The sequence below is a fragment of the Carettochelys insculpta genome, chromosome 12 (assembly GCF_033958435.1).
Source record: "Carettochelys insculpta isolate YL-2023 chromosome 12, ASM3395843v1, whole genome shotgun sequence".
Taxonomy (NCBI): domain Eukaryota; kingdom Metazoa; phylum Chordata; order Testudines; family Carettochelyidae; genus Carettochelys; species Carettochelys insculpta.
The window spans coordinates 46,652,250-46,679,115 of record NC_134148.1 but is presented as its reverse complement, the minus strand read 5'-3'; the positions used below and the strand labels follow the sequence as shown (position 1 = coordinate 46,679,115).

The following is a 26,866-nucleotide window of genomic DNA, read 5'->3' as shown; positions in this document are numbered from 1 at the left end:
CAAACAGATGGAGTTAATCAGAGCTCTCCAAGGTCAATAAACAACTAACAATTGTAAAAAGCTAGTTCCTACTTCCCCTGTCTCAGGCCTCTCCTTCCCAACCAGGGGAAACTCAGTTGCCGGTTTCTCCTCTCTTGATGTTCACAATTCCACATTAACTGCTCATAACGGGACACATCCTCCATGACTCAACTGACCTCGTCAACTCTGGCCCTCCTCTTGACTGGGACTCCCTCTTTTTCATAAGCCCATACATTTACCCTCCTCTGGAATCCCCCAACTCATGCATCTGATGAAGTGCGTCTTTGCCCACAAAAGTTTATGCTCCAAAATATCTGTTAGTCTATAACATGCCACAGGACTTCTTGTTGGCAGTTGCTGGAGACAGTGCAATAAACATGTCTGGATTATTCTTGCTTTTGAGAACTTACAGCAGCATTGTCCAATACTCCCTCACTGCCACTAGTTGCAATGTTGGATCATTTGCATCTGTTCTTAGTGTGAGCTCATACAGCTTTCATGACGTGGAAAAAAAATACCTGCAATGGCAGCTTGCAACACACTTAAAAGGTCAAACTAAGCACACAGCTAGAAAGGTCCCCCACTCTCAGAAAAATGCGTGATGGCAATGCTCACACACAGCACACAATTCTGTGGCAAAGTTATTTACACAGCATTTGCTTCAGGATTTCACCCCCTGCCCCACACTATTTGAATCTCTCACAACCAAATCCTGGTTGCCTACCAGTTTATTCTCGCCATGCTTATCAGGGCCCTGTAGGGCCAAGAAAGTCAGGAAGTTAGCAGAAGCCCCCAGGCCAAAGTAAAATGGCAGGTGGGAGCACCTAAGCCAAAGCAAGTGCCTTGCACTGGAAGCATTACTGCAGATGCCAAGAGATTAAGAAGCAGTAGCTGAGCCAGATATATGCTGGTGGGGGTCATTTTAATTGATTTTTCCTGCTGTTGGTAGTTGCTGATCATTTCTCTCATTATCAGGAACTTTGTGTTCAACTCTCCGCGTAGTAACAAGCATCAGTTACCTGGCAACAGCCTCAGCAACAGCAGAGGATCCATTTTTCCTTTCACTGTTTGCTGGCTCTAAAAGAGATGGGGAGGAATCATGTTAGCATCACACCACAGCAGCCCTCCATGTCCCCATGAGCTCTGCAATTAGAGGGGTTGAGCAACAGGAAAAAAAAGATAGCAATGAAGCTATCCCATTCCCCTTCATCCAGCCCTCTCCGCTTTCCACTGAAACCTCTATGAATATTTGAGCATATTACATAGATTGAGCAGGTGAGCAGTATCAGATACTTTTCTCAGGAGAACCGACTAGGAACCCCATCTCCTAGCTGCCCCCCAACTCCACTAAAACATCCAACCCAAGCTCCCTGCCCTAGGAACATCTCTCTACACCTAAAAGGGCAACAGCTTCATTACAATAGCAATTGGATACCAGTTCCCCTCTCAACTACAGAAAACACTAATTTTCTTAGAAGTTACTGAATAAGGGAGCTAAAAAGAATTCCACTGAGAGGAAGCCAGCAGCTCGCCAAATTACGTGGATTCCAAACCTTTGGTAAGTGACTGGCATTGGGTGGGAGTATCCCAGGGTAAGGAGATAAAACCTACATATTCCTCAGATAACCATTCCCTTACTTTCCAGACTGAAGGGCAGACTCCCCTCATTCTCCTCATCCACAGGGGTAGCCAGATTCATTCGAAGACACAGTTTTCCATCAGACTCAGGAGCTGTACCAGAATCCCCTTTTTCACACTCTTCCAACACATCTGCTGATGCCACAGCACTTTCTACTGTGATATCGTTGGTCCCAATACTGCCCTCTGCTGTGACATTGCTGGTTACTATGGTTCTATCTGGGCAGCTGCTATCCACTAAAATGATAAGAAAGAAAGCAGAAAATACAAGTGTGCGAGTGGCCAGCACAGTCTTTCCGGTACTGGGTTCAGCTCTCTGCGGTGCTTACGAGAGGTGCAAATATATGCTTGAGTGGCAAACAGCACAGCAGTGGACGTCCCTATCAGGATGCCACTGAAAATGTCTCAGAGAGATTCAGTTCTACAGCAGAGATGACGATCTTAGCCAAAGGCCAACTAGTTGCACTATCCACTATATGCACCACTATAGAAGTCAAACTGGTAAGTTGTACATCACATAGAATGCTGCCTGATGAGGCAAAAATATATACAGAGAGAGATGATTTTGCTCAGCAAAAGGGAAGAAATTAGACTCCGAGGCCTTTGAGTCCTACTATCAGGAGCCTATCACTGACACAGCATCTTTGCATATCAAACTCATGGTAAAAAAGACACAAGACAAGGACACCTGCTTGGGTGTAACAGAGACAACATATCAACGGAAAATGGTTGGTTGAATGAGTGAGTGACCAGGGTCAGAGTACCAATGGGAAATTGTGACAAGGAGAGACACACAGGACCAGCCAATGCCTGCTCCTAAGTTAGGTTTAAGGCTATAATCAAGTCCTGAACCAAAACTCAAATTAGCTTCCAAATGGTCATTCTATTCTTAACTCACCAATAGGAGTGCTGTGTCTTCTGGGTCCCATTTTAAGCTGTCCAATAGGAGATGGGGTCACACTGGTTAAGGGCTGAATGACATCACCTTCCTTTGGCAAAGTGAAATGAAACAACGTTCCTTAAAGAGAGAAGCAGAATTAGTGATCTGCACAAGAGGGCTGTAGCTGTGCATGTGGAGAACAGCTGGCGTTCACTAGGATGAGGAAAAGTTCCCCTTGCTTCTGCAGTGAACTGGGACACCCAGTGCAGGATTTGAAGAAGACATTAGATAACCACTCTCCAGTAAAGTAGTCAGTGATTTCAAACTGACCACTCCACTGAGGTCTTCACTCCTCTTGCTTTTCTACCCTATAAATCTGTCATCCACAAAGACTATCCTGGTGGGAGTTTTGGGCACATTCATGCCATACACGTTTCTCTCAGTGGTTTGAGCACTGGCCTGCTAAACCCACGGTTGTGAGCTCAATCCTTGAGGAGGCCATTTAGGGATTGGAGCAAATAGATGCCAGGGATGGTGCTTAGTCCTGCCAAGAGGGCAGAGGACTGCACTAGATGACCTCCTACAGTCTCTTCCAGTTCTAGAGGATGCATATATGCTATTATTTCTATTTCAGGTCATGGTTTCACAACATACAGAAAGGAGTGTTATAGTGCTCAGCATTGTAACAGAAAAAAAGGGTGAGAGACGAGAAGGCAGGAATGCAAGTTAGGACTGAAGTGTATTAGAAAAGCTGTGTGGGAGAGAAGAAGCAGCTTGAAATAATATCCTGAAGACAAAGCACTATTTTGTACAACTGCAGAAAGCTTTACAACTCTTACACTTACACAACAGCAGCCTGCCCTGCTACATGGGTCCAAAACACATTGCTCAGGAGTTACAGAATAATATTTAAAAGAGTTAAGACCACAGCTTTAAAAGTTTGCCTGGATAGAGAAATCTGAGGGAAATGAACTGAGTAAAATATTGTTAAAATATGACTTTTATATCATTTATGATTTTCAACTATGAGACATAACTTGCTAGGAATGAGGAAATACCAGACATGATGCATATTTGATGACAACTACTTTAAGGCTGCCATGGCATAAAAAGTTGCTACCATAGAATCTGACCTCACTGTGTCACAGAATAAATGGAGCTCTGATGACAAGATATTGCTGATTGGGATGCCAAGATAATCCTCTGACAGGTAAGTCTCTTTTCTCAAATAAAATATATTTGGCGCTTTTTTTCCCCCTTAATGTTCAAATCACAATACGATTCAGAAAAGCTACTCAAGCCTTCCTGCAAACTGAACTGTCTTAGAGAATGCACAACTGAGTGCAGCAAGGCTAATGGAGCATAATAAATTCAAGCAAGTTATTGCTGAATTACTAAGAGTTCTTCATATCTGACTTTTACTCAGCAATTATAAAAAAAGTAGTTAAAATGCTTTGAGGGGACATAAGTGTGGTTAATTAAGGCCATGTCTACACTATACAGTTTTGTCAGTGAAAGGCAGCATTTGATGACAAAATAGTGGTGTAAATGCTATAGTGCTCCTCCCACTGACAAAACTCTCCTGTTTTGCCATAAATAAATAAAATGAAGTTAGATTGATGAACTGTCAGTGCAGAGGCTGCATTCATTACCTCACCATAAGCTGCCTCCAGGCAGTATCCCGCAATGCCCCCCTCTGCTCACGGTTTTGAACTCCACTGCCCTGCACCTGTCTACACAGATGTGTGTCCCTCCTATTCCAAAGCCCCGTAAAGTTTTCACACTGCTTGATCTGGAGTGCTCACATTGCTATTGCCTAGATGGGTGTGCTGGCTCCCAGGAGCAAATGCATGCCTGCCTGGACTACAAGGGAAGGAGTGAATCTCTCACATCTGTGAGGAGAGGAGACTCTTGGAGAACTCTAAGGGAAACAAAACATGAATCTGGAATCCTGCTCTCCCTGACCCTAGAGCAGCAGCAGGCAGGGCAGACAGTTGGGGGCAGGGGAAACAGACTCCTCACAGGTTGTCAAGAACTAGGGAGGGAGGTGGGACTGATGGGAGAGTGACCCCTTACTTACACACACACACACACACACTTCAACAAGATCAGCTGATCATATAATGAGTGCTACTTTAAAAAGTGATTTACTATGTTACTGTTCAGCTATACGCAGCCATCATTAAGACAGTTCCTAGCTTGACGCAAATAATCCCAGACTCAGCACAATATATTAACATGTTATTGTGGCTCATTGTTAACGTGCTCCTTGAAGTCATCCCCCAAGGTAAAGAGCCATCACATCCCACGTAAGCTATGATAGCCTTCTGTTCATAAACACTTGACAGTATTGAACACAGTAGGATCCAGGCTTTCTGACAAAGATGTCTGGCTCACAGGTTAGCAGGCCAGCTGTAAAGCAGCTGGCAACCTAGTAGGATGCCCATGAAATAACTGAATTGAGAAAAATCTTATGATTCTATACCTGCCCCCATAAAGCATTGTAATCCTTCCCAAACTACCCTGTGCTCAGATGTACAGTGGAATAGTTACCCACAGACTAGTGCACTGCTCTCTATGTAAGTACAAGAGTTGCTACTGTGGATGTGCTACACCAACACAAGCAGTATAATATGAGGAGGCAACAGCAATTTAATTATCACGGTGGCTGTATGTCAACCTAACTTGCACTGACAGAATTCTGTAGTGTAGACAAGGACTAATTCAACAATGCCAGCATAAAATAAAGATCAGCCACCAATTAGCTGCAATCACACTGACTGCTTAACCCCCGTGAGGATAACTGGTAGGAAAACAGTTACTAACCAGTTCTGTACTTGTTATCTCCAAGATGTGTTCCAATGTTCAGTTCATTCCACTGCATATGTGTACAACCCGTGTGCCAGCTGAGATTTTTCCTTTAGCAGTACCTATGAGGGCAGTCTTCCACGTCCTCATACTGCTGCAAGATTGCACAAAGGGAAGAGCTGTCCCCAAAGCTGCTTTGTTTCCTCTTACCAGAGACTCCAGAACAGAGGGAATGAGGGGTGAGCCACGGAATGGACATGCACAGCACCTCTCAAAGAACAAGTTACAGGAAAAGTTTGGTAACCATTTTTCCCATGAGTGATTTATCTAATTTTGAGTCCCCTGAAGTGAAATGATCATGTACTAATCTGGAGGTGGAAACTGGAGTCTACCTAAATGACTGAAGGAAAATGTCCAAATCTGGCATTGTTTAGCCTGTTGAGATATGGCATAATTAGACGCAAAGAGTGCAAGGTCCACATTGCAGCTCTACAAACATCTTGTGTAAGTATTTGAGCTACAAATGCTATAAAAGATGCTTGTGATCTCACTGAGGGCATTCTCACTCTGCTTTGCATAGTTACACTGGCAATGCTGTAGCACAAACACACGCAGGAAGAAATCTATAATGAGATTGTTTACGATTATACTAGAGCCTACACTTGACTAAGCCAAACTGTTGCAAGGATGGCCTACAACATTTAGTCATGACCATGTAAGAAGCTAACACTCTCCTGACATTGTAAGTGGTGAGTCTGAAGCTTAGGAAAGGGCGTTGGTAAGTATGCTACTAGATTGACATAGAAGTGAAAACTCATTGTGGTAAGGTGAGTGGATGTGCGGGTGAACATCCATTTGTATTTTCAAGGCTGCCCATTTGCATGTTGCTGCTGGCAGTTTGGGTCAGCGTAACTGTAGCCATAAAGCATTCCGTTGACAGAATCTCAACAGAACTCTGCTGTTGTCTTGTCACCGTTATCCCTCGAAAATGTGAACAAACACTTCTGTCAACAGAGTTCTGTCAACAGACATGCAGTGTAGACAGTTCTGTTGACAGAGAGGGCTTCTGATTCACCAGGCAGTCCTGTTTTGCAGAGCTTCCGGTCAGCCATTCTGTCGATGGAGGGCAGGGCAGTCTGGCTGCTCTCTGTCAACAGAGTGGATTGCTCTGTTGATCTGCTTTTGCATGTGGATGCACTTTGTTGACAGAATTTCTGTCGACAGATGCTTCTAGTGTAGACGTACCCTGTAGCCCCAGTGCACGAGAAGAGTTGGGCACCTAAAAAAATGAAATTCAGAAGCCAGCAAGCTGCATGAAGACCTATATAACTAGCCAGGCATGAAATACTAAGATCTGTGTGGCAGGGGATCAGAGAGAAGAGGATCACAGGCACATGTTGCACTCACTGACAGAACAAAATCAGGCACCTTGAGCTGCTCACATCACTCTGCCAGAAACTCTCCTGGTGAAGGCACGCAACCAGGTCATTCACTTAATTAGCTATGCACAAGCAGCTGAACATTTCTCTGCTTATGCTTGGTGCCTCTCTCATATTCACACTATATTTCCCTGTGCTCAGCACCCTTGGGTGCATTAAATCCAGACTCATGGATTTGTGTACATCTAGTTCTTCTAGATAGCTCATAACTCGCTCCTTCACCACAGATGGCTGCGCTCCACCTTCCCATACTGCATTGTCTAGCACTGTAATGTGGAAACTGTCTTTGTCCGTGAAGATTGAGGCAAAAAAAAAAAAAAAAAAAAAGCATTGAGTACTTCAGCTTTTCTTACATCATCTGTCACTAGGTTGCCCCACACCTTCTCCGATAATGCTCTTACTGTTAACATGCCTGTAGAAACCCTTCTTCTTACCCTTCACATTCCTTGCGAGCTGCAGTTCCAATTGTGCTTTTGCTTTCCTGATTACTTCCCAGCATTCTCCAGCCATATATTTATACTCCTCCTTAGTCAACTGTCCACGTTTCCACTTCTTATACGCATCCTTTTTGAGTTTAAACTGACCAAGAATTTTCCTGTCAAGGCAAGATGGTTTGTTCCTGTGTCTTCAGTAAGACTTCTTTAAAATACTGCCAGCTCTCTTGAACTCTTTTCCCCTTCATCTTTGTTTCCCAAGGGATCCTGCTCATCAGTTCTCTCAGGGAGTCAGTCTTCTCTTTTGAAATCAAGGGTCTGTATGTTACTGCTCTCCACTCTTCCTTTTGTCAGGATCCTGAAATATACTGTCTCATGGTTGCTGCAGTGCAGATTTCCACCCACGTCTATTTCTCCTACTAGGTCTTCTCTGTTTGTGAGCAGCAGGTCAAGTTATGCACACCCCTAGTCGGTTCCATCGGCACTTGTACCAAGAAGTTATCCCCAACATCGTCCAAAAACTTCCTGGATTGTCTGTGTGCTGCTGTATTTGTCTCCAAACAAATGTCCGGATGATTCAAGTCTCCCATGAGAACAAGGGCCTGTGATTTGGAAGCTTCAGGTAGCTGCGTGAAGAAATCCTCATTTACCTTATCTCCCTGATCTGGCGGTCTATAGCGGACACCAGCTACATCAACTCTGTTACTTCTGCCTCTAAACTTAACCCAAAGACATTCAACTGGATTTTTTCCTTCCTTATACTGAATCTCTGAGCAATCATACTGCTCCCTCACATAGAGCATAACTCCTCCTCCTTTTCTCCCCATCTGCCCTTCCTAAAGTTTATAACCTTCCATGACCTTGCTCCATTTATGCAAATCGTCCCACCAGGTCGCCATTGTTCCAACCACCTCATACTTCTTTTACTGTGCCAGGTCCTTTAATTCGTCCTGTTTGTTCCCTAGGCGTCTGGCATTTGTGTACAAGCAATCTTTGAGAAGTGGCTGATTGGCCCACTTTCTCATCTTCACCCAGAAAATCTACTTGATTGTTCCCTCCTCCTTCCCCACTTGCCTCAGACCTTGTGTCACCATCCCCCGATTAACCTAGTTTAAAGCCCTCCTCACTAGGTTTTCAAATCTGCTCATAACGATGTTCTTTCCTCTCTTAATTAGGTGGATCCCATCTCTTCCCAGCAATCCCTGTTCATGAAAGAGAGGCCCATGGTCAAAGAAACCAAATCCTTCTCTGTGACACTACCTACGCAACCATGCATTGACCTCTGATTTGATGATCTCTACCCAGACCTCTTCCTTGCACAGAGAGGATCAACGAGAACACCACTTATGCTCCATATTCCTTGATCTTCCTTCCTAGGGTTACGTAACCCACCATGATCTCATCAAAGTCGCTCTTGGCTTTATCATTTGTTCCTACATAGAGAAGTTGGAAAGAGGAATAGTCTACAGGTTTAACAATTTTTGGCAAAGACTCTGTAACGTCTTGGATTCTAGCTCCTGGCAAGCAGCAAACTTGCCAGGATCCTACGTCCGGACGGCAGATGAATGACTCTGTCCCTCTTAGGAAGGGCTCCCCGACCACCACCACACGTTTTCTCTTAGGGGTGGTGGTTATAGAACCCCCATCCCTCGGGCTGTCCATTCCACACCTTTGAAACAGTAAGGTCTCCTTTTGATCCATTCCCTGTGAGGTATCAGCCCCAGCTATCTCTGTTGTATCACCTGTGCAGAAAGGCTGAAAGCGGTTACTTAACTCCACTGGAATTGGAGAGACCTCAATTGGTTTTCTCGTCCTGGAGGTAACATGCTTCCAGTTCTCCTCCTTGTTTTGAGCACCCTGCTGTTTCTCCAGTATTACATGGTGCTTTCTACCCAGAAAGTCTTCATCCTCTTGCACTCTTTTCCCCTTCATCTTCATTTCCCAAGGGATCCTGCTCATCAGTTCTCTCAGGGAGTCGAAGTCTGCTCTTTTGAAAGCAAAGGTCTGTAAGTTACTGCTCATCCTTCTTTCGTCAGGATCCTGAAATCTACTGTCTCACAGTCGCAATAAACTTTCGCTCTTCTTAGTTTGAGGATCTCACTTTGAAGTTTCTGGGCCTTGAGCCTGAGCAAGGGCTCTGAGCTATTCATTAGCTGTGGAGTGGAATCGGGCCATGGACAGCTTTGTGAATGTTTGTGGGGGGAGCTTAAGAACTTAGATGAGTGAGGCACTGAAAAAGAGTTAAGTGACAGCAGTTTTGAAAATGTCATTGACATCTAAATGGTGGAATGAAGCTAGTACAGAGGCAGATAAGCCCATAAATACCTTTAACAACCTGAGGATCCTTAAAGTGAGTGGAAATCACATTTACAGTCTCTTCAATTCCCCTTTTCAACCCTGAATGGTGTAAAGTTGCTTTGAGAGAATTTAAGAGAAGTAGAACCTGTGATATTTAGTAGATGCCTTGTTGCCCCACCTCAGCCCTAACAGTTAATATTGGTACTAAAGGAGAATTTACGAAGTTCTAATGTACGTAGAGATTGTTCACTTCTGCTGGGTCTCCAAAGACCAGCTTCTCAGGAGGTGTAAGTCGCTGTAGCTCCACTGATGTCAATGAAGTTATACTCATTTACACCTGCTGTAGATCTGAATCTTGAATTGTTGAATATTGCAATTAACATAGTGGTGAAGCTGTCTGAAGTGAGGACGATGTTAATGAGAGCTTCTTTTTTAGACCTATGAGGAGAGGCTGAGGGATTTGGGCTTGTTTAGTTTACAGAAGAAAAGACTGAAGGGTGATTTAATAGCAGCCTTCAACTTCCTGAAGGGGAGCTCTAAAGAGGATGGAGACAAATTGTTCTCAGTGGTGACAGATGGCAGAACAAGGAGCAATGGTCTGAAGTTACAGAAGGAGAAGAGTAGATTGGATATTAGGAAAAACTACTTCACCAGGAGTGTGATGAAGCACTGGAATGCACTGCTTAAAGAGGTGGTGGATTCTCCATCCCTACGAGTTTTTAAGTCCCAGTTTGACAAGATCCTGGCTGGGAAGACTTAGTTGGGGTTGATCCCGCTTGAAGCAGGGGGCTGAACTAGATGACCTCCTGAGGTTCCTTGCAGCTCGATGATTCTATGACTCTAAGGTACTTAAGCTGATAACCAAAAGACTGTACACAGCTAGTCAGATGCTAGGGCTATCAATTCTCCTGATCACCTCAGAGATAACAGCCACAAAAAGATTGCCTTCATTGAAAGGTGAAGAAAAAGGTTGCCACTGTTTCAAAGGGTGAACCCGGTATCATTGTTAGTATCAGGTTTATGTTTTGAGGGGGAACAGGACCTCTACTTGGGGATATAACCTGCACAAACCCTTCAAACACTTGAGTGACATTGGATTGGAGATGAGTGACCATCAATTGCAGGGTGGAAAGCAGACATAGCTGCCGGGTGAACTCCAATGGAAAGACTATGCATACCACAAAGTTCAGATCATGCTGTGTAGGTGCCCAGGATTGGAGAACAATTTTCACTTCAACAAGATTGTTTTCTGCTATTCATGAGCAAATTCTGCATATTCTTTGAACATGTGATGCAGTCATGATAGAACGTGCAAGCTGTAACATGAAGAGCAACCAAGGTGGTTGGAAGGAGACCATGGTCTTTGAGGCCACTTCTGACATTCATGTCAATGGTGTGCTGGTTGCTAGGTTCAGCAGAGGGGAAAGCCAACGTGGATGAGGCCATGGAGGTGGCTGAGAATCATGAGAGTAAGGTCTGGCTTCACTTAACAATACTCTGGGGATGAATGACAATAGAGTGTATGCACGGTAAGCAAACAGAAATATCTTTCCAGGCAATAGGAAAGCATCCATCAGGGACCCAGGACCATGGCATGCTCTTGAACAAAATTAGTGACACTTTCCTTTGTAATGAGCTGCAAATACACTAATCCCTCTTTAAATGAGTACTTTATTTACAAGTACTCACTTAAATGAGGGACCCACTTACCTTCCCTAGTTCACTCAACAAGTGAACTCCCTTGGCTAATACGAGACACTTACTCTCCAACCAGCTGCAGCCTGACGCCTCCCCCGCACCACTGGCCCTGCAGACACCAAACCACCGAAACCTAAACATCCCACTGCCCTCCTGCACATCAGAGCAGCCGAAATTTAACCCCCACCACCACCCCGGTGCACCCTGAACCACCAAAATTTACCCCCCAGCGCACCCTGAACCACTGACATTTAAACACCCCCCCCGCCACACCCGGATCCGCCGAAATGTAGCTCCCCCCACCGCACACCACCCACCAGCCCCACACACCTGGATCCACTGAAATTTAAGCCCCCCACCGGTCCTGCACACCCAGATCCGCTGAAATTTAACCACCCCACTGGCCCTGCACGCCTGGGTCTGCCAAAATTTAACCGCCCACCGGCCCCTGCAAACTCCAAACCACCGAAGTTTAACCCCCCTGCCGGCCGCCGAACTGCTGAAATTTAACGCCCCCCACCGGCCCCCTCAAACCCCAAACTGCTGAAACTTAAACCCTCCATGCACCTAACTGCTGAAACCTAACCCCCCACAACACCCGAGTGCACCCCAAACTGCTGAAATTTAAACCCCTCCACCAGCTCCGCACACCCGAAGTGGCAAAAGTTAATCCCCCTGCTGCCCCCAAGCACCCGAACTGCTGCAGCCTTAGCCCCTCACCAGCCCCACAGACTTAACCTGCAGCAGCCTGAAACCCCGCCACCTGCCCTTCACAGACCCAACCCGCCACCATGTTTTAACACTCCCTCCCACTCATGTCCCCAAACTGCCCCCAGCCTTTAACCCCCCACAACCCCAGGCTCACTTACCTTTCAAAAGCAGTGCCATCTGCTGTCACTCCGAGCACTTGGAACCAATCAGAGACTTTCACAAGTATTTTAATAAGAATTTAGTGTCCCTCTTATGACTTTTCGCCTACGAGCAAAAAGGTTAGGAACCAATTGTGCTCATATAGTGAGGGATGAGTGTATTTACATATGGAGAAATCCCACCAACCTTTGCGAAATTAGTCACAATAACAGACATGACATGTTGACTAGTAAAAGATCTGCTGAGTTTGCCAGACTGTTCTGGAGGCTTGGAAGATGGAAGGTGTGGTGGGGTCTCCTGCCCACCTTGCTTCCGAGGGTCCCAAAATCACCCCCAGGGCTCCGTGGCCCAGTCAAGTCTCTGCGGCCCAGGCACAGTTTGTGGGCCTCCGCAGCCCAGTCCCTGTTCACAGTGCTCACAGCCCTGTCAGGCCTCTGCAGCTGAGTCCCAGTTCACAGGGCTCATGGTGCAATCAGGCCTCTGTGGCCTAGTCCCAGTTCACGGGCCTCTACGGCCTAGTCAGACCTCGGCGGCCCAGTCACTGTTCACAGGGCTCATGGCCCAGGCAGGCCTCTGAGGCCTCAGTCCTCCCTGGCTTAGGCTCACAGGGAGGTGGGGGTAGGGGAGCTTTGGCCCACCCACTCTACCAAGCTCCACTCCACCAAGATCCCCACCACAACATGCTGAGCACCCAGGTTACCTTCTTGGTTCCCCCGCCCTGGACTGTTTCCTACCCCATCTTTGGCTTGGTTCATTGCCTCCCCTCAGGTCTCGCCCCCTCCAGCTGCTACTGTCGTGGACTGCTGCTCTGGTGGGGACTGCCACCGCTGTTACTGCTGCCCCTCGGACCCTTGAGAGGAAACAGGCAAGCCCTTAGATCTTTCCGCAAAGGACAGAAAGAGTCTTGGAGACTTGTGCCAAGGTTTCATATGGTCAATACAAACGGCCAAAGACCAGCAGATAGCCAGGGTGTGCCATGCTGCACACACAGGGTCAGAGTGTGGCTTTCAGGAAAACGTCAGAGTGTGTATGTTCATTGATGTGGAATGGAGAGGAACCTTTCAGAAGAAACCTGGGATGAGGTCAAAGTGTGATTATCTTTAGTAAAGACAGTGTAGGGGGGCTTGGCCATAAGGGCAGCAAGCTCCCTCACCCTCCTGGCCGACGCGATGGCCACTAGAAACAAGACCTTCATAGACAGGTGCAGCGAGGAGCACATTGCCAGGAGTTTGAAAGGCAGTTTCATGAGGGAATGAAGTGCGTAAGAGCCCAAACAGGGACAGAACTGGGGAAAGGTGTTTTGGAGGTCCTCTAGAAAACGGTTTGATAATGGGATGGCTAAGGAATGAGTATCCATCCTCCATCAGGTGGAACACCACCAACATTGCAGCATGCATGTGGACCATACTTAGTATTAGGCCCAACTCATGTAGGTGGAGTAAACAGTTCAGGAGGACAGGAATGGGAACAGAATGAGAAGGCATGGAATGGTGAGCGTTCATCCAATGAGAAAACTGCTGCAACTTGTAGAAGTGGGATTTGCATGTCGACTCCCATCTGCAGTTGACAAGAACTTTCTTTACCTCCTCAGAGCATAGGGTTTCAGCATATTGGAGCCATGAAGGAACCATGCATGAAGGCGTAGCTTGAGAGGGCTGGGATGGAGAGTGTGGACGAAGTTCCAAGACACAAGGTTGAGACGAGGAGGAAAGGGATATGGAGCTACTACTGACATGTGAAATAGGTAAAGTACCAAATCTGTCTGTGCCATGCTGGGGCTACCAGGATGAGGTGGGCCCTGTCTTCCCTGACCTTGATTAATAGCTTGTGAATTAGGGGAAGGGGAAGGAGCACATAAAGGAGAGGCACAACCCATCTGATGGCAAAGGCGTCCCCTAGAGAGTGCTTCCCGAGGCCTGCCCTGGAACAGTACTGTGACATTTCCTGTTGAGGCAGGTTGCGAACAGGTCCAACTACAGCTGGCCCCAGAGGTAAAACACTTGGTTGAGGATCTCTGCATTCATTTCCCACTTGTGATGGTTGCTGAACAATGAACTGAGGGCATCCACCATCATGTTCAATACGCCAGGGAGGTAGGTGGCAATGGGGAGGTGCCCCAATGCAGAATGCACCACATGCACAGATTTATTGCTTCTGCATTCAGGGATGGGCACCAGACTCCCTCTTGGTGGTTGATGTAATACATGCAGATGATTTTGTTGGTAAGTATGTTGACCAACTTGTGCTCTAGGAATAGCTGGAAATGCTTGACTGTGTGATGAACCTCCTGGAGCTCCAGCAGGTTGCTGTGGAGCATCTGTTCATTGAACAACCATTTAACTTGCACAGTGCGAGAGCCCAGATGGGCCCCCCCAGCCCAGAAGCATCCTTAGTAAGGGTAATAGACAGTGGTGGTTAGTGAAAATACATGCCAGCGAGGGCATTGCCCAGACAGGTTCGCCACTGGAGCGATGAAAGGACACACAGTGAAATAGCTGGCAGACTTTGAGAGAAGGTCCCTGGCTAGGGTGTAGCAAGAGGCCCACCATGCCTGGAGACAGCGCATGCAGTCTGGCCAGCTTGATCACATGGGTGGTAGCAACCATGTGTCCCAGAAGCATGAGACACGTGCAAACCGTGACCATGGGTATCAAATGTGCCACCTGAATCAAACTGCACAAGATCTGGAACCGTTGTGTGGATAATGCGCCCTTGGCAGTGATAGTATTTATGTGAGCTTCCATAAACTTCAGAGACTGTGTGGGTTGGAGCATGGACTTGTCGTACTTTATGCGGAAATCAATACTGAGCAAAAGAACACATGTGGCATGCCACCATGGAAGTGCTTCGGTGAATGACAGGCCCTTGAGGAAGCAGTCATCCAGGTAAGGGAAGATGATGACCTCCTGTCAGCCCAAGTGTGCGGCTATGGGTAATGGCACAGTCCCATCCTGAAGCAGAGAAAGCATATATGTGCCAGATGAATGGTGATATGAAAAACAGACATCTTACAGGTTGAGAGCTGCAAGCCAGTCATTTTTGTCCAAGGCCGGGATAATGGTAGCAAGAGTCACCATCCTGAAGTGGCGGCAGAAGATGTATTTGTTAAGCCTCCTTAGATCCACGATTGGTCTCCATCCCCCATTTTTCTTTTGAGTGAGAAAGTAGGTGGAATAGAATGCTCTGCCCTGAAACTCCGCAGGAACCAGTTTGATGCCCCCCAAGCAGAAGAGGTGCTGACCCTCCTGCTCAAACAAATGCTTGTGAGAAGGGTCCCTGAAGAGGAACAGGGTAGTGGGGTGAGAGGCAGGTGTGGAGGTGAAAGGAATGGAATATCCCTGAGCCACCAATTCAGGGACTCAGTTGTCTGAGGTGTTGGCCTGCCAGCACTGTAAAAAGGGGCGGAGGTGATGATGGTAAGGTTGGTTCGCAGATCATAGAATCACAGAGCTGGAAGGGACCTCAAGAGATCATTGAGTCCAGCCCCCTGCCCCAAGCAGGATCAACCCCAACTAAGTCATCCCAGCCATGACTATGTTAAGCTAGGACTTGAAACCTCTAGGGATGGAGATTCTACCACCTCCCCAGGCAACACATTCCCAGTGCTTCACCACCATCCTGGTGAAGCAGCTTTTCCCAAATATCCAACCTACTACTCCTCTCCTTCTGTAACTTCAGACCATTGGACTGAACTAAATGATCTCCCAGACACTCATCCAGACCTTCAAAATTGCTGCTTTGGTGGCTGCGGGTGTAACACTAAGGATGGTTGGTGTTGCTGCCTTCCAGACCATCACTGTTGAGATCTGGGCCTTTGGCGCTGCTCGAAACGGGGCTGTTGCTGATGCCATGGGAAGTGCTTGTGTGGTCGATGATAAGAAGAGAAGCGGGCCCACTTGACTGGAGGGGTATACATGCCAACCATATGCAGTGTGGTTCTAGAGTCCTTCATAGAGTTGAGGACATTGTCAGTTTTCTCACCAAATAGATGTTGTCTATCAAAAAGGAGGTCCTCCACCTTCTGTTGCAACTCTTTGGGGACCCCTGTTGGAACCAGGATGTGTGATGCATGACCACAGCGGATGCCGTGACCCCAGCTGACTGAACTCCCATACTGGCAATGGTGTAACCTTCCTGAATGATATTGACAAGGGCCTGGTGCTGATGTTCTGGCAGGACTGGAATTAACTCCTGGAGAATGGAGTAGTTATGATAGTCATAGTTGACCAGCCTGGCTGTGTAGCTGGCCGTGCACGGGAGGAACGTACTGGATGAATACATCTTATGCCCCATTACGTCCCACTTCTTGCTGGCTTTGTCCTGGGAGGTAGAACAGAATGACTTGGTTTTACTGCAAACTGCGTCCTCCACCAGAGAGTTAGAATGGGGGTGTGTAAATAAAAACTCTGCATCCTTGGAGGCAGCAAAGTATTTTTTGTCTACCCTTTTGTTTGTGGGAGAGATAGAGGCCAGTGTTTGCCATATGACATAGGCAGAGTCTGTGGCTTAATCCATGGGGAGTGCCACCCTGGACGAAGAAAGAGGTTGCCATATGGGCAGGAGCTGGTACTGTTTAACTAGCCCCTCCTGGAAGTCTGTCTTGGGCCTGGGCCACCTTATGAAAGAGGTTCTGAAAGGCCCTGGCATCATCTGTGGGAGTGAGTGACACTGAGAGCACTTCATCGTTGGGCGAGAATGAGAAGTGGATAGAGTGGGGAATCCTGTCCCCCCTCCAAGAAGGAGTCCTAAGTACCGGAGTGCTGAGATGGTTGACACAGTGCTCATGTAGATGGGCATGGTGATGGAGGATGGTCCCCCGACACATTGGATGGTGTTGACAGGGTGTAAGAATGGGGAGATCGTGCTCACCATGAGCACCACTCTGGTGCCTGGTGGTCGTGAGAGTAGTGGTGTGTGAACCAGAGGAGGGGGAGGAGGATATGCCACAGCAGGTCATGCAGAGTGCGTTGTACTTGAGCGCTGGGAGGACAAGACGCTAGGGCAGTTAGAGCTGCCTCTTCCTGGAGTAAGGGGCTGGGCATTCAATTCTCATGATAAACCTGGGCACTGAGACAGGTATGGTGAGGAAGGTGGTGCCATGTGAGAGCAGTGCCAAGGGTTCAGTGGTGTTGGGTATGGCACTGAAGTAGCTTTGTCCAACAAGCTAGTGTCCCTTTTCTTGGACCCAGCAGAGTGCCCCAGTGCAGGCAGTTCCAACATCAGCGCAGCGCTGTTTCAGTACCATCGAGGACTCCGTGCAGGAGTGAGGTAGAGTTGTGGCTTTGGTTTTCTGGGTTGCTTAGGTTTCTGTCACATGCAGGCACTGCAATGACTGAGTGGTGCTGCTTATGCTCAGAGCCTGGGGCCAAGGGCGGGGTCACGGTGACCAATGACTGCTTCTACCCAGATGTCAGTGCAGTTGGAACTGGAGGAGCCAATAGTGCCAGTGGAGTCAGGGTTGCTGAACACTTGCGGCTCAGCTCAGAAAGCACCCTTGCAGGCAGTTCCATCACGAATGGTGCCAGTGAAGCCACTATAGATTTACCCATTGGCATGGCCCATGACGACGGTGCCAGAGGCCAGGAGTGCACCTGGGATGGATCTGGCATGGAAGAGGTGCTAACCAAGGCAGAGGGAGGCTTAAGAGTCCATACCTTTGGCATCAAGCCCTTTGCAGGGGTCACCACCTGGAGAGACTTCTCATACAGGTAGGTTTTAAATCTGTTGGCTCGATCTTTTCAAGCCTTCACAGTCAAGCTGGAGCAGTGCACACAGGACTGGAGTCTGATGACCTTGCCCAGGCTCTTAATGCAGGATGTGTGGCCATTGGAACCCGACATAGCTTCCCTGCAAGTCTTGCACCACTTAAAGCTTGGGGAGCCCAGCAGGAAAAAACAAAAACACTACAATTTTTTTTTAAAAAATGAAGCCAACTGGCAGAATAACTTAGAGAAAGGAAAACTATAGAAAACCACTAACTATCTAGCTTCTGTTTTGCAGAAAGGATGAAGCTCTGTCTACAGACAAAGATGTTAGAGAAGAAACTGAGATCACGCTCTGCACACACCAGATAGCACAAGGAGGCGCTACAGCACATGCACAGCATGGGGAACCATGGCTACAGAAGAATTTTCAAGTGCTGCTCTGAGGATGCACCAACACACAGAGTAGAGCACACATGGGAATACAACTTGAAGAAGAAACATTTTTTTCGAAAGTAACAGAGAAGTAGCTGAGTTAGTCTGTATCTTCAAAAACAACAAAAAGTCCTGTTCCCAACCTTACAGACTAACAGATATTTTGGAGCATAAGCTTTCATGGGCAAAGCAGCGCTTTGTCAGATGCATGAGTGGAGGGTTTCAGAGGAGGATTTAAAGAGGGAGTCTCAGTCACAGGAAGGGCCAGAGCTGACAAGTTCTGTTCAGTCAGAGTAGGTGTGGCCCATTATCAGGAGTTAGTGTGGAGTTGTGAACATCAAGAGAGGAGAAATCAAGTCAGTTCACTCAGGGGGAATGTGGCCCATTATCAGTAGCTAATGTGGAGGTGTGAACATCAAGAGCGGAGAAACTGCTTTTGTAATGGGCCAACCACTCCCAGTTTCAATCCTTGGTTGATGGAGTCAAAATTGCAAAGGAATTGCAGCTCACAAATTTCTATTTGCAGTTTATTTATGAAGTTTTTTTTTGTTGTTGTAGGACTGCTACTTTTAAATCTGTTACTGAGTGTCCAGGGAGATCGTAGTGTTCTCCTATAGGTTTTTGTATGTTACCGTTCCCAATGTCTGATTTATGTCCATTTGTTCTTTTACATAGAGACTGTCCAGTTTGGCCAACATAAATTGCAGTGGGACGTTGCCGACACATGATGGCATATATTAGATCAGCTGCTGGCATATATTATATTAGTATATTTGTCATAGGGCAGTGTAATCACCCTACTCTTGGAGCGTGGTGTTGGGGTGGAGCCCAAGCCCCTGCCATGGGGACCCCAGAGTGTGAGGGCCGAGGCCAAGCCCTGCCACGGGGCCCCTGCCAGAATGCGGGGCTGAGGCTGGAGCCGTACCCCCTGCGTTGGAGCCATACCCCCTGCACTGGAACCCCACCAGAGCTCTAGAGCCCGATCCCCTCCCACAGGGCCCCCCACCAGAGTGCAAAGCCAGGGCCAGAGCCCAACCCCCTGCCATGGGGCCCCCAGCAGAGTGCAGCACGAGGGCCAGAGCCTGTCCCCTACTGTGCGGACCCCACTAGAGAACAGGCCTCTGCCAGAGTGTAGGGCAGGAGTGTGAGCCTCTGCTGCAGAGAACCGCAGAGCTGCGGGGCCCCTGCCAGAGTGCAGTACCAAAGCCAGAGCTTAACCTACTGCCATAAGGCCCACACCAGAGCACGGGTCCCCACAAGCATGGGGTCAGACCCTGATCCTCTGCCACAAGGGGCCCCACTGGAATGTGGCACCAGGGCTGGAGCTTAGGCCCCTGCCATGGGACCCCCCAGAGAGCAGGAGCCCCCTGCAGTGGATCCCCTGCTAGTAATGGAGGATGCAGGGCAGAGAGGTGGGGAGGCCTAGGCAGGCACTCTGCCTCAGAAAGGTTGCTGACCCCTGGGCTGGGGGTGCCTGGCTCTGGGGAAGGGGCGGGGCACTTATTTAGAGGGCGACAGGGAGCGAATGTTGCGAATAGGGAAGATGACAAACACAAATGTGGCAATCTTTGAACTCCTATTGAGTACCACTGGTCTACGATACGCGAATAATCATCTGTCATTTTAGGACAAAGAGCCTGAAGCATGGGCCTCGTGTAAGGCCTGAACCAAAGTCAGCAAGAGTTATTCTATGAGTAACAGGCAGGCCTTGTCAAAAGCAGATGTTTGCTTGCAAGTCAGTGTCTGGGACTTGAACTCAGCATCAATATTGCTAACACTGCTAAAACACACAGAGCGTGTAAATACATTCCATCAGGACAGTACAAGAACACCCAAAACAAGTACACAACAAAACAATTTGACCAAGTGATGAATAGTGATAGCTTGTCTGAAACATGAGGAACGAAAGGTCATGAATAGGAGTGCTTTGTCTGAAGTATCAGGAGCAAGGTACAAGGGAAAGTAAACATGTCATGAAACATGTAAGATAATACATAAGGTGTATGCCACAGATTGTCTCAGTCTATAAATGCTGGAATACCTCACCTAAATTCAGTCTAGCCTAGGGGACAAAGGCAAATCTCTCCACTGAAGGAGCCGAGTCTATTGTCAAGGGGCACGTGTGCATAGTCATTCAGTAGCGTGTGCTGACAACTATTACTGTGTTTCATTTTACAATAAACCTGGATCCTGGCCTTCACACTTCATCTGAATTTTTTTGGTCCTATGGCATTCTCTCAGAATCTGATGTACAGGCCATCTGTGCAAAGTTAAGGCAAAAATACAGAAGGAACACATGCATGCAACTGAAAAGTTGTCTTGCTCTGTCAAATGTTGATATCTGACAGAACATCACACAGGTGACATATGACCTCAGTCACATGTCAATTTTGCATGAAGACAAGCAAAGTAGGCACTAAGCAGCTCCATCTCCTTGTCATCTTCTTTTACCAAATAATCTTCACCAGTGACTAGTGGATCCACACTATCCATTTTTTTTATTTTTTTGTCTCATGTTTATAGAATCCCTTCCTGTTGTCTAACATTTGCCAGTTGTTAACTCATTCCTTGCTTTGGCTTTCCTGATTTTGTCCCTACACACTTACACTATTGTCATGTATACTTCCTTGGTGACATGTCCCTCCTTCCATTTCCTGTATCTCTCATTGTTTTGAAAGCAAAAAAGCTCCTTTTGTATGCACATTGGTTTCCTGAGGCAATTTTCTTTCCTCTGCCCTGGAATGGTTTTGAAGAGCACAAGGACTTTGAAGTAGCCTGGGCACTTCGAAGTCCTGGCGGGTGAGCCGTGGCTACACACAAGCCAGCTCTTTGAAGTTTGCCACTTCAAAGTTGCCACGGGGGGGAATTAGCTTCATGAAGTACTACATATGCACCACAGCATTTGATTAGTAATCTCCCAACACCCTACTTACCATGATCCCTTCAAAGCTGGGAGCTAGTGTAAACACAGCCTTACTGTCTTCCATCAACTCTCCTCTACTGCCTGAAGCCCCAGCACCTTCTGCCCTGTGGGCACTTCAAAATTGCCACAGGAGAATTAGCCTAATGCAGTGCTGCTTATTCACCCCAGCACTTCATTAGTAATCTCCCATCAACCTGATTACCATGCCCCTTTGAAGACGGGGGCAAGTGTAGACAAGCCAAAGGAGAACAGTGAGGGCAAAAAAGAAAAAAAAAAAACAATGGGCTTCAAGACTGAGCTTAGCAATTTTATAGAGGAGATGCTATGATGGAACTGCCTAGTATGGCATGTGACCCATTGGCAACTGCCAATAGCAAAAATCAGAGAGAATTTTTATCCCAGTATCTTCCTATTAGATCTTGCTCACACGCTCAGCATCCAACTGACTGCCATATTTGCGGTAAGAAAGGAATTTTCCCCCTTTAGATTAGGGGAGGGTTTCTCCTTCCCTGCAGCATGAAGGCATGGGTCACTTGCAGGTTTAAATTAGCATAAATGGTGAATTCTCTGTAATTTGTCTTTAAACCATGATTTTGACATTTAAGTAACTCAACCAAAAGTAGGGAGTCTGTTACAGGATTGGGTGAGGTTCTCCTACATTTTGGAAGCCACAGATCAGACTGGGGATGACCATGATTGGTCACTTATGAACTTAAAAGTCCATTAAACTGAGACTCCCACAGGAGTTCACTCCCTTTTGTACTTGTTTCACTAAGAACAAAAGCATTAAGTCCTAAAATCTTTGAGCATTTGCCAGCATCAAGTGTATTCTGTATTTAAGGTTGTGTGACAGCAGTGTCTTAGAATAATGAAGTGACGGGATTGTTAGGAAAAAAGGAAATGGGAACCTGCAGAAGTTACATCAGCATTGAGGATGATATCAGCATACAAAAGAAGAGGAAAAAAAACAAAAAACATACTATACAAGTAATATCAAGACCCAGATCACTCTGCACATGGATACCATCATCACACAATATGCCCCTTAGAGAGCATGGAATCAGCCCTACTGGGGAAGTTTTGAGAATTACACAAAACTATTCCTCTGTATTACAGAAACACATTAGAACAAGGGTTGGTGATAATTTTGGATTAGGGGAGCACACTCCAAGATTCTGGTAAGTAGTCAAGGGCTGCACTTTTCTATGGAAGGGATACAGAGTCTGGGAAGGAGGTAAGGTGCAGAAGGAAACTTGGGATAGGGACCTAGGGTGCAGGAGAGGGTGCAGGGTCTGAGAGAGAGCTTGCGTGAAGGAGGGGGTTGTGAACTGTGGCAAAGGATTGAGGTGCAAGATCCAGGAGGGGGTCTGGGTGCTGGAGAAGATTCTGGCCTGGGGCTGTGGTATAAGAGGGGGTAAAGGATCTAGGAGGGAATTGCAGTTGAGGTGCAGGAAGGAGGCTGTGGCTGGGAGGCACTTACCTAAGCAGGTCCTGGCCACAGGCGCACTCAGGAAGGCTTCCCTGCCAGCCAGACTGCTCAAAGCAGGGCTGTTCCATGCCTCTCTCTGCATTTGCTGCGGGAGGGGGAGCAACCTCAGCTTTTCACACTGCCTCCATCCCCAACAAAATCTTTCAGTGCCTACTGAGTGGTTTCTGGCTACTAGGAGCAGAGAGATCTTGCTGAGGGAAGAAACAGCATGCAAAGCCATTCCTCCCCCGAACAAGGAAGACAGCCACAGTGAGCAGCCAACTGCTCTGTTAAATGTTCTCCCATGCTTCAGGGGCAAGCCAAATCTAGCCCACAGGCCATATCTTGTCCACCCCTGCATTAGAGAGAGTAGCACCACTAGTATTAAATACACTTACCACTAGATGGACAGGGGGATTGATCAGAGGACCCCTCCTCTTCCTGCTCCAGATTGCTAGTCTTCAGTGGTTTTTGAAGCACATCTACTGCCTTCTCCAAGGGCATCAGTGGTGGCTGCTGGCTGTCCTGTGGTGTTCGTGACACCTCACCCTCTCCCCCTAACAGAACAGAAGAAAACTGCTGATCCTTCTGAACTTGCTTCAGTCCTAGGTCACCTTCATCTTCACACCTGTTCCCTGGACTGTCTGGACATTTTATAGCACATGAGGCTAATCCTGTGGCAACATCCACCTTCACCTGGGGCCGTGAGCCATCCCATTGTTGTGAAGACTCCCCAACAGAAGGCTGAGGGGGAACATTACTGAGCTTTGGCACATCTTCCGGAGCAGCCTTCAGGGATGGATCCTTCATGCTTTTAACTTCAGCAACCACACTGAAATCCTTTGAGGTTTCTTTTTTCCTGATGTCTGGATCCATTTGGACCAACCCATGGTTCAGGTCACATAGCTTTTCTGAATTTTTGCCAAAAGCCTCACATGATTCTACTTCCATCATTTCCTGATCTTCACATTCCTGGGTTTCCCTTAAAACAATCAGCCCCTGAGACAGAGTTAGAGGGTCAGAGGATCCCTCTTCATTTAGTTTCTTCTTTTCTGCCTGCTTGTTTCCTCCTTGTGCCTCACACAGAGTCTCACAAACTGCTTCAGACTCAGATTCCTCTCTTGATATGTTTTCTTTGACTTCAATCAGTGCTTCTTGACTCAGACTCTGTGATGGAGTCCCTGGCTGAACAGACAGAGCTGCAGATCTCTGGCTTCCAGAATCACATGTAAGATCAATGCATCCCATCTGTGCTGCAGACCCTTCTGCTGCTACACCTTCAGCAACAGGACAAATGGTAGGTTCTCCTGTAGCCCGCACATCTTCCCTTTTTGGCTTTCCACCGTTCTCACTGAGCAGGGCCTGGCTGTCCTCACTTAGCCTCAGTTGCATGCTGTAGCTTTCTGTAGAACAGGATTTCAGCTCGGCAACTTGAAGTGTAGAATCCCTCTCGACCTGTGTATTTTCACTGTCTTGATTGTTTTTTAGAAAGCTTGTGCTGCCTTCCATCTTTGTGGGCTGGTTGCTTCCACTTGCAGAGAGTACTAGCTTACAGGACAATCCAGAATCTCCTGTGGGAATCTTTGCCAGAACCTCTGTGGTTTCAGAGGCTTCTGTTGGCACACATGATCCCATTAAAACGTCCGCTTTCTCTTCTCCATTAGGTTTCTCCTCCAAACTTGGAGTTGGAATGAAAATATCCTAAAAAGGGTAAAAGAGAAAAACTACCAACTCTATGGTTTACATTCTTCTAGCCACCCTAAGTATCTGGCATCTGATCCAGCCATCTGGCACGCAAAAAGCACATAAGAGGTCCTCTCTTTTAGTAAAGGGCCTGGGTTCAGGGACATGGAAATTAGTTATCTTAAAACCTGAGTTTCTAGATCAATTTTCTACTTATCTGAGCAAAAGTCCCCTCCTGCTGCAAAGAAAAGTGACCGTCATTCACTATCATCTCAAAAGAGATAGCTGTGTGGTCAGAGGTGCAATCTTTGATACCTCTGATCTCACATGACTACACCCAGCATAAACACAGGACAGGAAGAAAGGTTAACTATGTTGCCACTGGGCACTAGGAAGCTCTATAACATACTCTATTTGGTTTTTCTTTGGCACCAACCAGCCACAATATTAAAGCATCAAAAGGTCCCCTTTTTACTTAGGAAGAGAAGTTACTAGCTGGCATGTCCCAATAGAACCTTAAGCCCCTCGACTTGCTCTTATGTGGATGAAAATAAGTGTTTGTTAAGCCACAAAAAAGCCACAGAGCAGCCCATTATTCAAACTGAGTAGCTCATTTCCACTAGCAAAATGTGCAAGGAAATGACAAAAATGACAGAAGTCACGAAATTCTCAAAAGAAAACTGCACTGATCAGTTATAGCCCTTAAAAGATTACATTTTAAAGCCAGTACTACAAAATACCAGCCCTTCACTCTGCATAATCAAGAGTTGTGCTGGTGTCTCCCACAGCCACCATTTTGTTGATATATACCAGAAAAATCTCAGCCCAAGGATGTAATTTGAGACATAGGATGTGGAAATAAGAATCAAGAGAGACTTCCAAAGAAAAGGAAGGGAGAATCTCATGTGTTTCCAGGCCACGCTAAAAGACGGACACCAAGCAAAAAATCTAGTAAGAATCTTTTAAATCACACTGCAGTTTTCTTCTAAGAATACAGTGGAACACGGCTGTGGAATGAATGTGCAGATGAAGACGATCTCTACAGCCAACTAAGCAGGAGCAACCCACACGGCATAGTAAGTGGAATGAGCCAGAAACCAATCCTCTCCACCCAACCATGTACCCAAACTGATGGGAAATGGTACAAGGAGAAATAGAGAGGGAAAATTCTATTTCAGTACCCACATGAGAAAACTCTGGTTGTGATGGTAAAAGAAAAGATCCAGGAGCAAAGACTGGGGCACTCTGGGATACAGGCGTTGAAGCCTGTGGTGGTACATGAAGAACTGGTGGGACAGGTGGATTGCCCATCTCCATGGGCTCATCTCCTCTCTGCTTCTCCTGTAGAAGATCTCTTCCTACTGCTGAAGCAGAAATATCCACTTGCTCATCTGATGTGAAAGAGGGAAATTAAAAAGTTAATTATAGCTCCAAACAGCACCTTAAATTAAGGTTCCCCAACATATTCCAATAGAACAGGCATATCAAACATCCTCTTAAGGGGCTGCATGCACCCAATTTCTCTTTTTTTTTTTCCGGCCCCCAACTAGATGTTAAAGAAACTTCTAAGTGTGGCCTGCTCAGGCACTCATGGACAACCCAAAGATACCCTGCCTGGCCGCTCATGCTTGGAGAAACAGGCTCCCTGGGGTTTTAATATGCAAAGACCAGACACAGGCAGCCTGAGGAGACTGGGGATGGGACATACACCAAGCCCAGTCCCTGCGGCCACCAGCCCAGTCCCCTTTTCCTGCTCCCGGAGGCTGCAAGACCTTTGTTTGGGGGGCGGGGGGGGGAGAGGTTTGATCAGGAAAAACTACCTTGAAATCCACGTGGGTTGATGTGGAGAAGGGTGCTTGCCTGTGGCAGCTGCAGGAAGGGAGCCGCGGGGGGTGGAGCAAGGGGCGCACAGGGCAAGGTAGAGTGTATGGGTGGGAGTGCAGTACAAACCTCAAGGGACCCAGGGCTAGTGCATGGAGAGGGGCAGTGCAAGCACCAAAGGGCCCAGGAGCTCGTGCATGGAGGCAGGGTGGGGAAGGGGAGCAGCACTGCAAGCCCTGTAGGGGCCTCTCTCCCTGCTTCCTCTATGCAGGGAAAAAAAAGTTGGATTGTGAAGTCTTCTATCATCATCATCGACAACAATGGGCTCTACGCCCGTTGGTGTCCGATGCCTCTCTCACTATCTTTCCATCTTACTCCATCCAGTCGGAGTGGCTTAGTTTCTGTATACTATATCATCTATCCATTCTCTGTGGAGTCTGACTCTCCTATTTGAACCATCCATTATGACAAATACCAGGTCTTGATTTTTTGTTCACCGCTCGTTCTGCAAATATGCCCAAGTAGCTGTAACTTCTGTTGTATAACTTTTTGCAATAGGTTCTCTTTCAGCTGTATATTCTTATTCAATTCTTCAATGGTGACCTTCTGCATCCATCCTATTCTCAGGATCTTTCTATAACTCCTCCTCCTGAACGCTAAATTCTTCTCTTTGAATCTTTTGTTATCACCCCTGTCTCACACCCACACAACATGCTACAAGATGCTCAGCTTCATTCCAAAAGGTAAT

At 47.0% G+C, this 26,866-nt stretch overlaps 1 protein-coding gene across 3 annotated transcripts in view; it reads right to left on the bottom strand.

Annotated features, from left to right (window-relative positions):
* The window catches only part of TP53BP1 (tumor protein p53 binding protein 1), an 81,567-nt gene that overhangs the window by 40,684 nt on the left and 14,017 nt on the right, over positions 1 to 26,866 (bottom strand). Inside the window, exons 11-15 of one of the 3 annotated variants that reach the window (XM_075006955.1) lie at positions 25,483 to 25,688; positions 23,013 to 24,315; positions 2,558 to 2,677; positions 1,660 to 1,896; positions 1,041 to 1,098 (exon numbers count right to left, since the gene is read on the bottom strand). In XM_075006955.1, the coding sequence (XP_074863056.1) occupies positions 1,041 to 1,098; positions 1,660 to 1,896; positions 2,558 to 2,677; positions 23,013 to 24,315; positions 25,483 to 25,688 (1,924 nt within the window). Of the gene's footprint in view, positions 1 to 1,040; positions 1,099 to 1,659; positions 1,897 to 2,557; positions 2,678 to 23,012; positions 24,316 to 25,482; positions 25,689 to 26,866 lie in introns of those variants that run through there. The other 2 variants (XM_075006957.1, XM_075006956.1) reach the window with 2 other exon arrangements.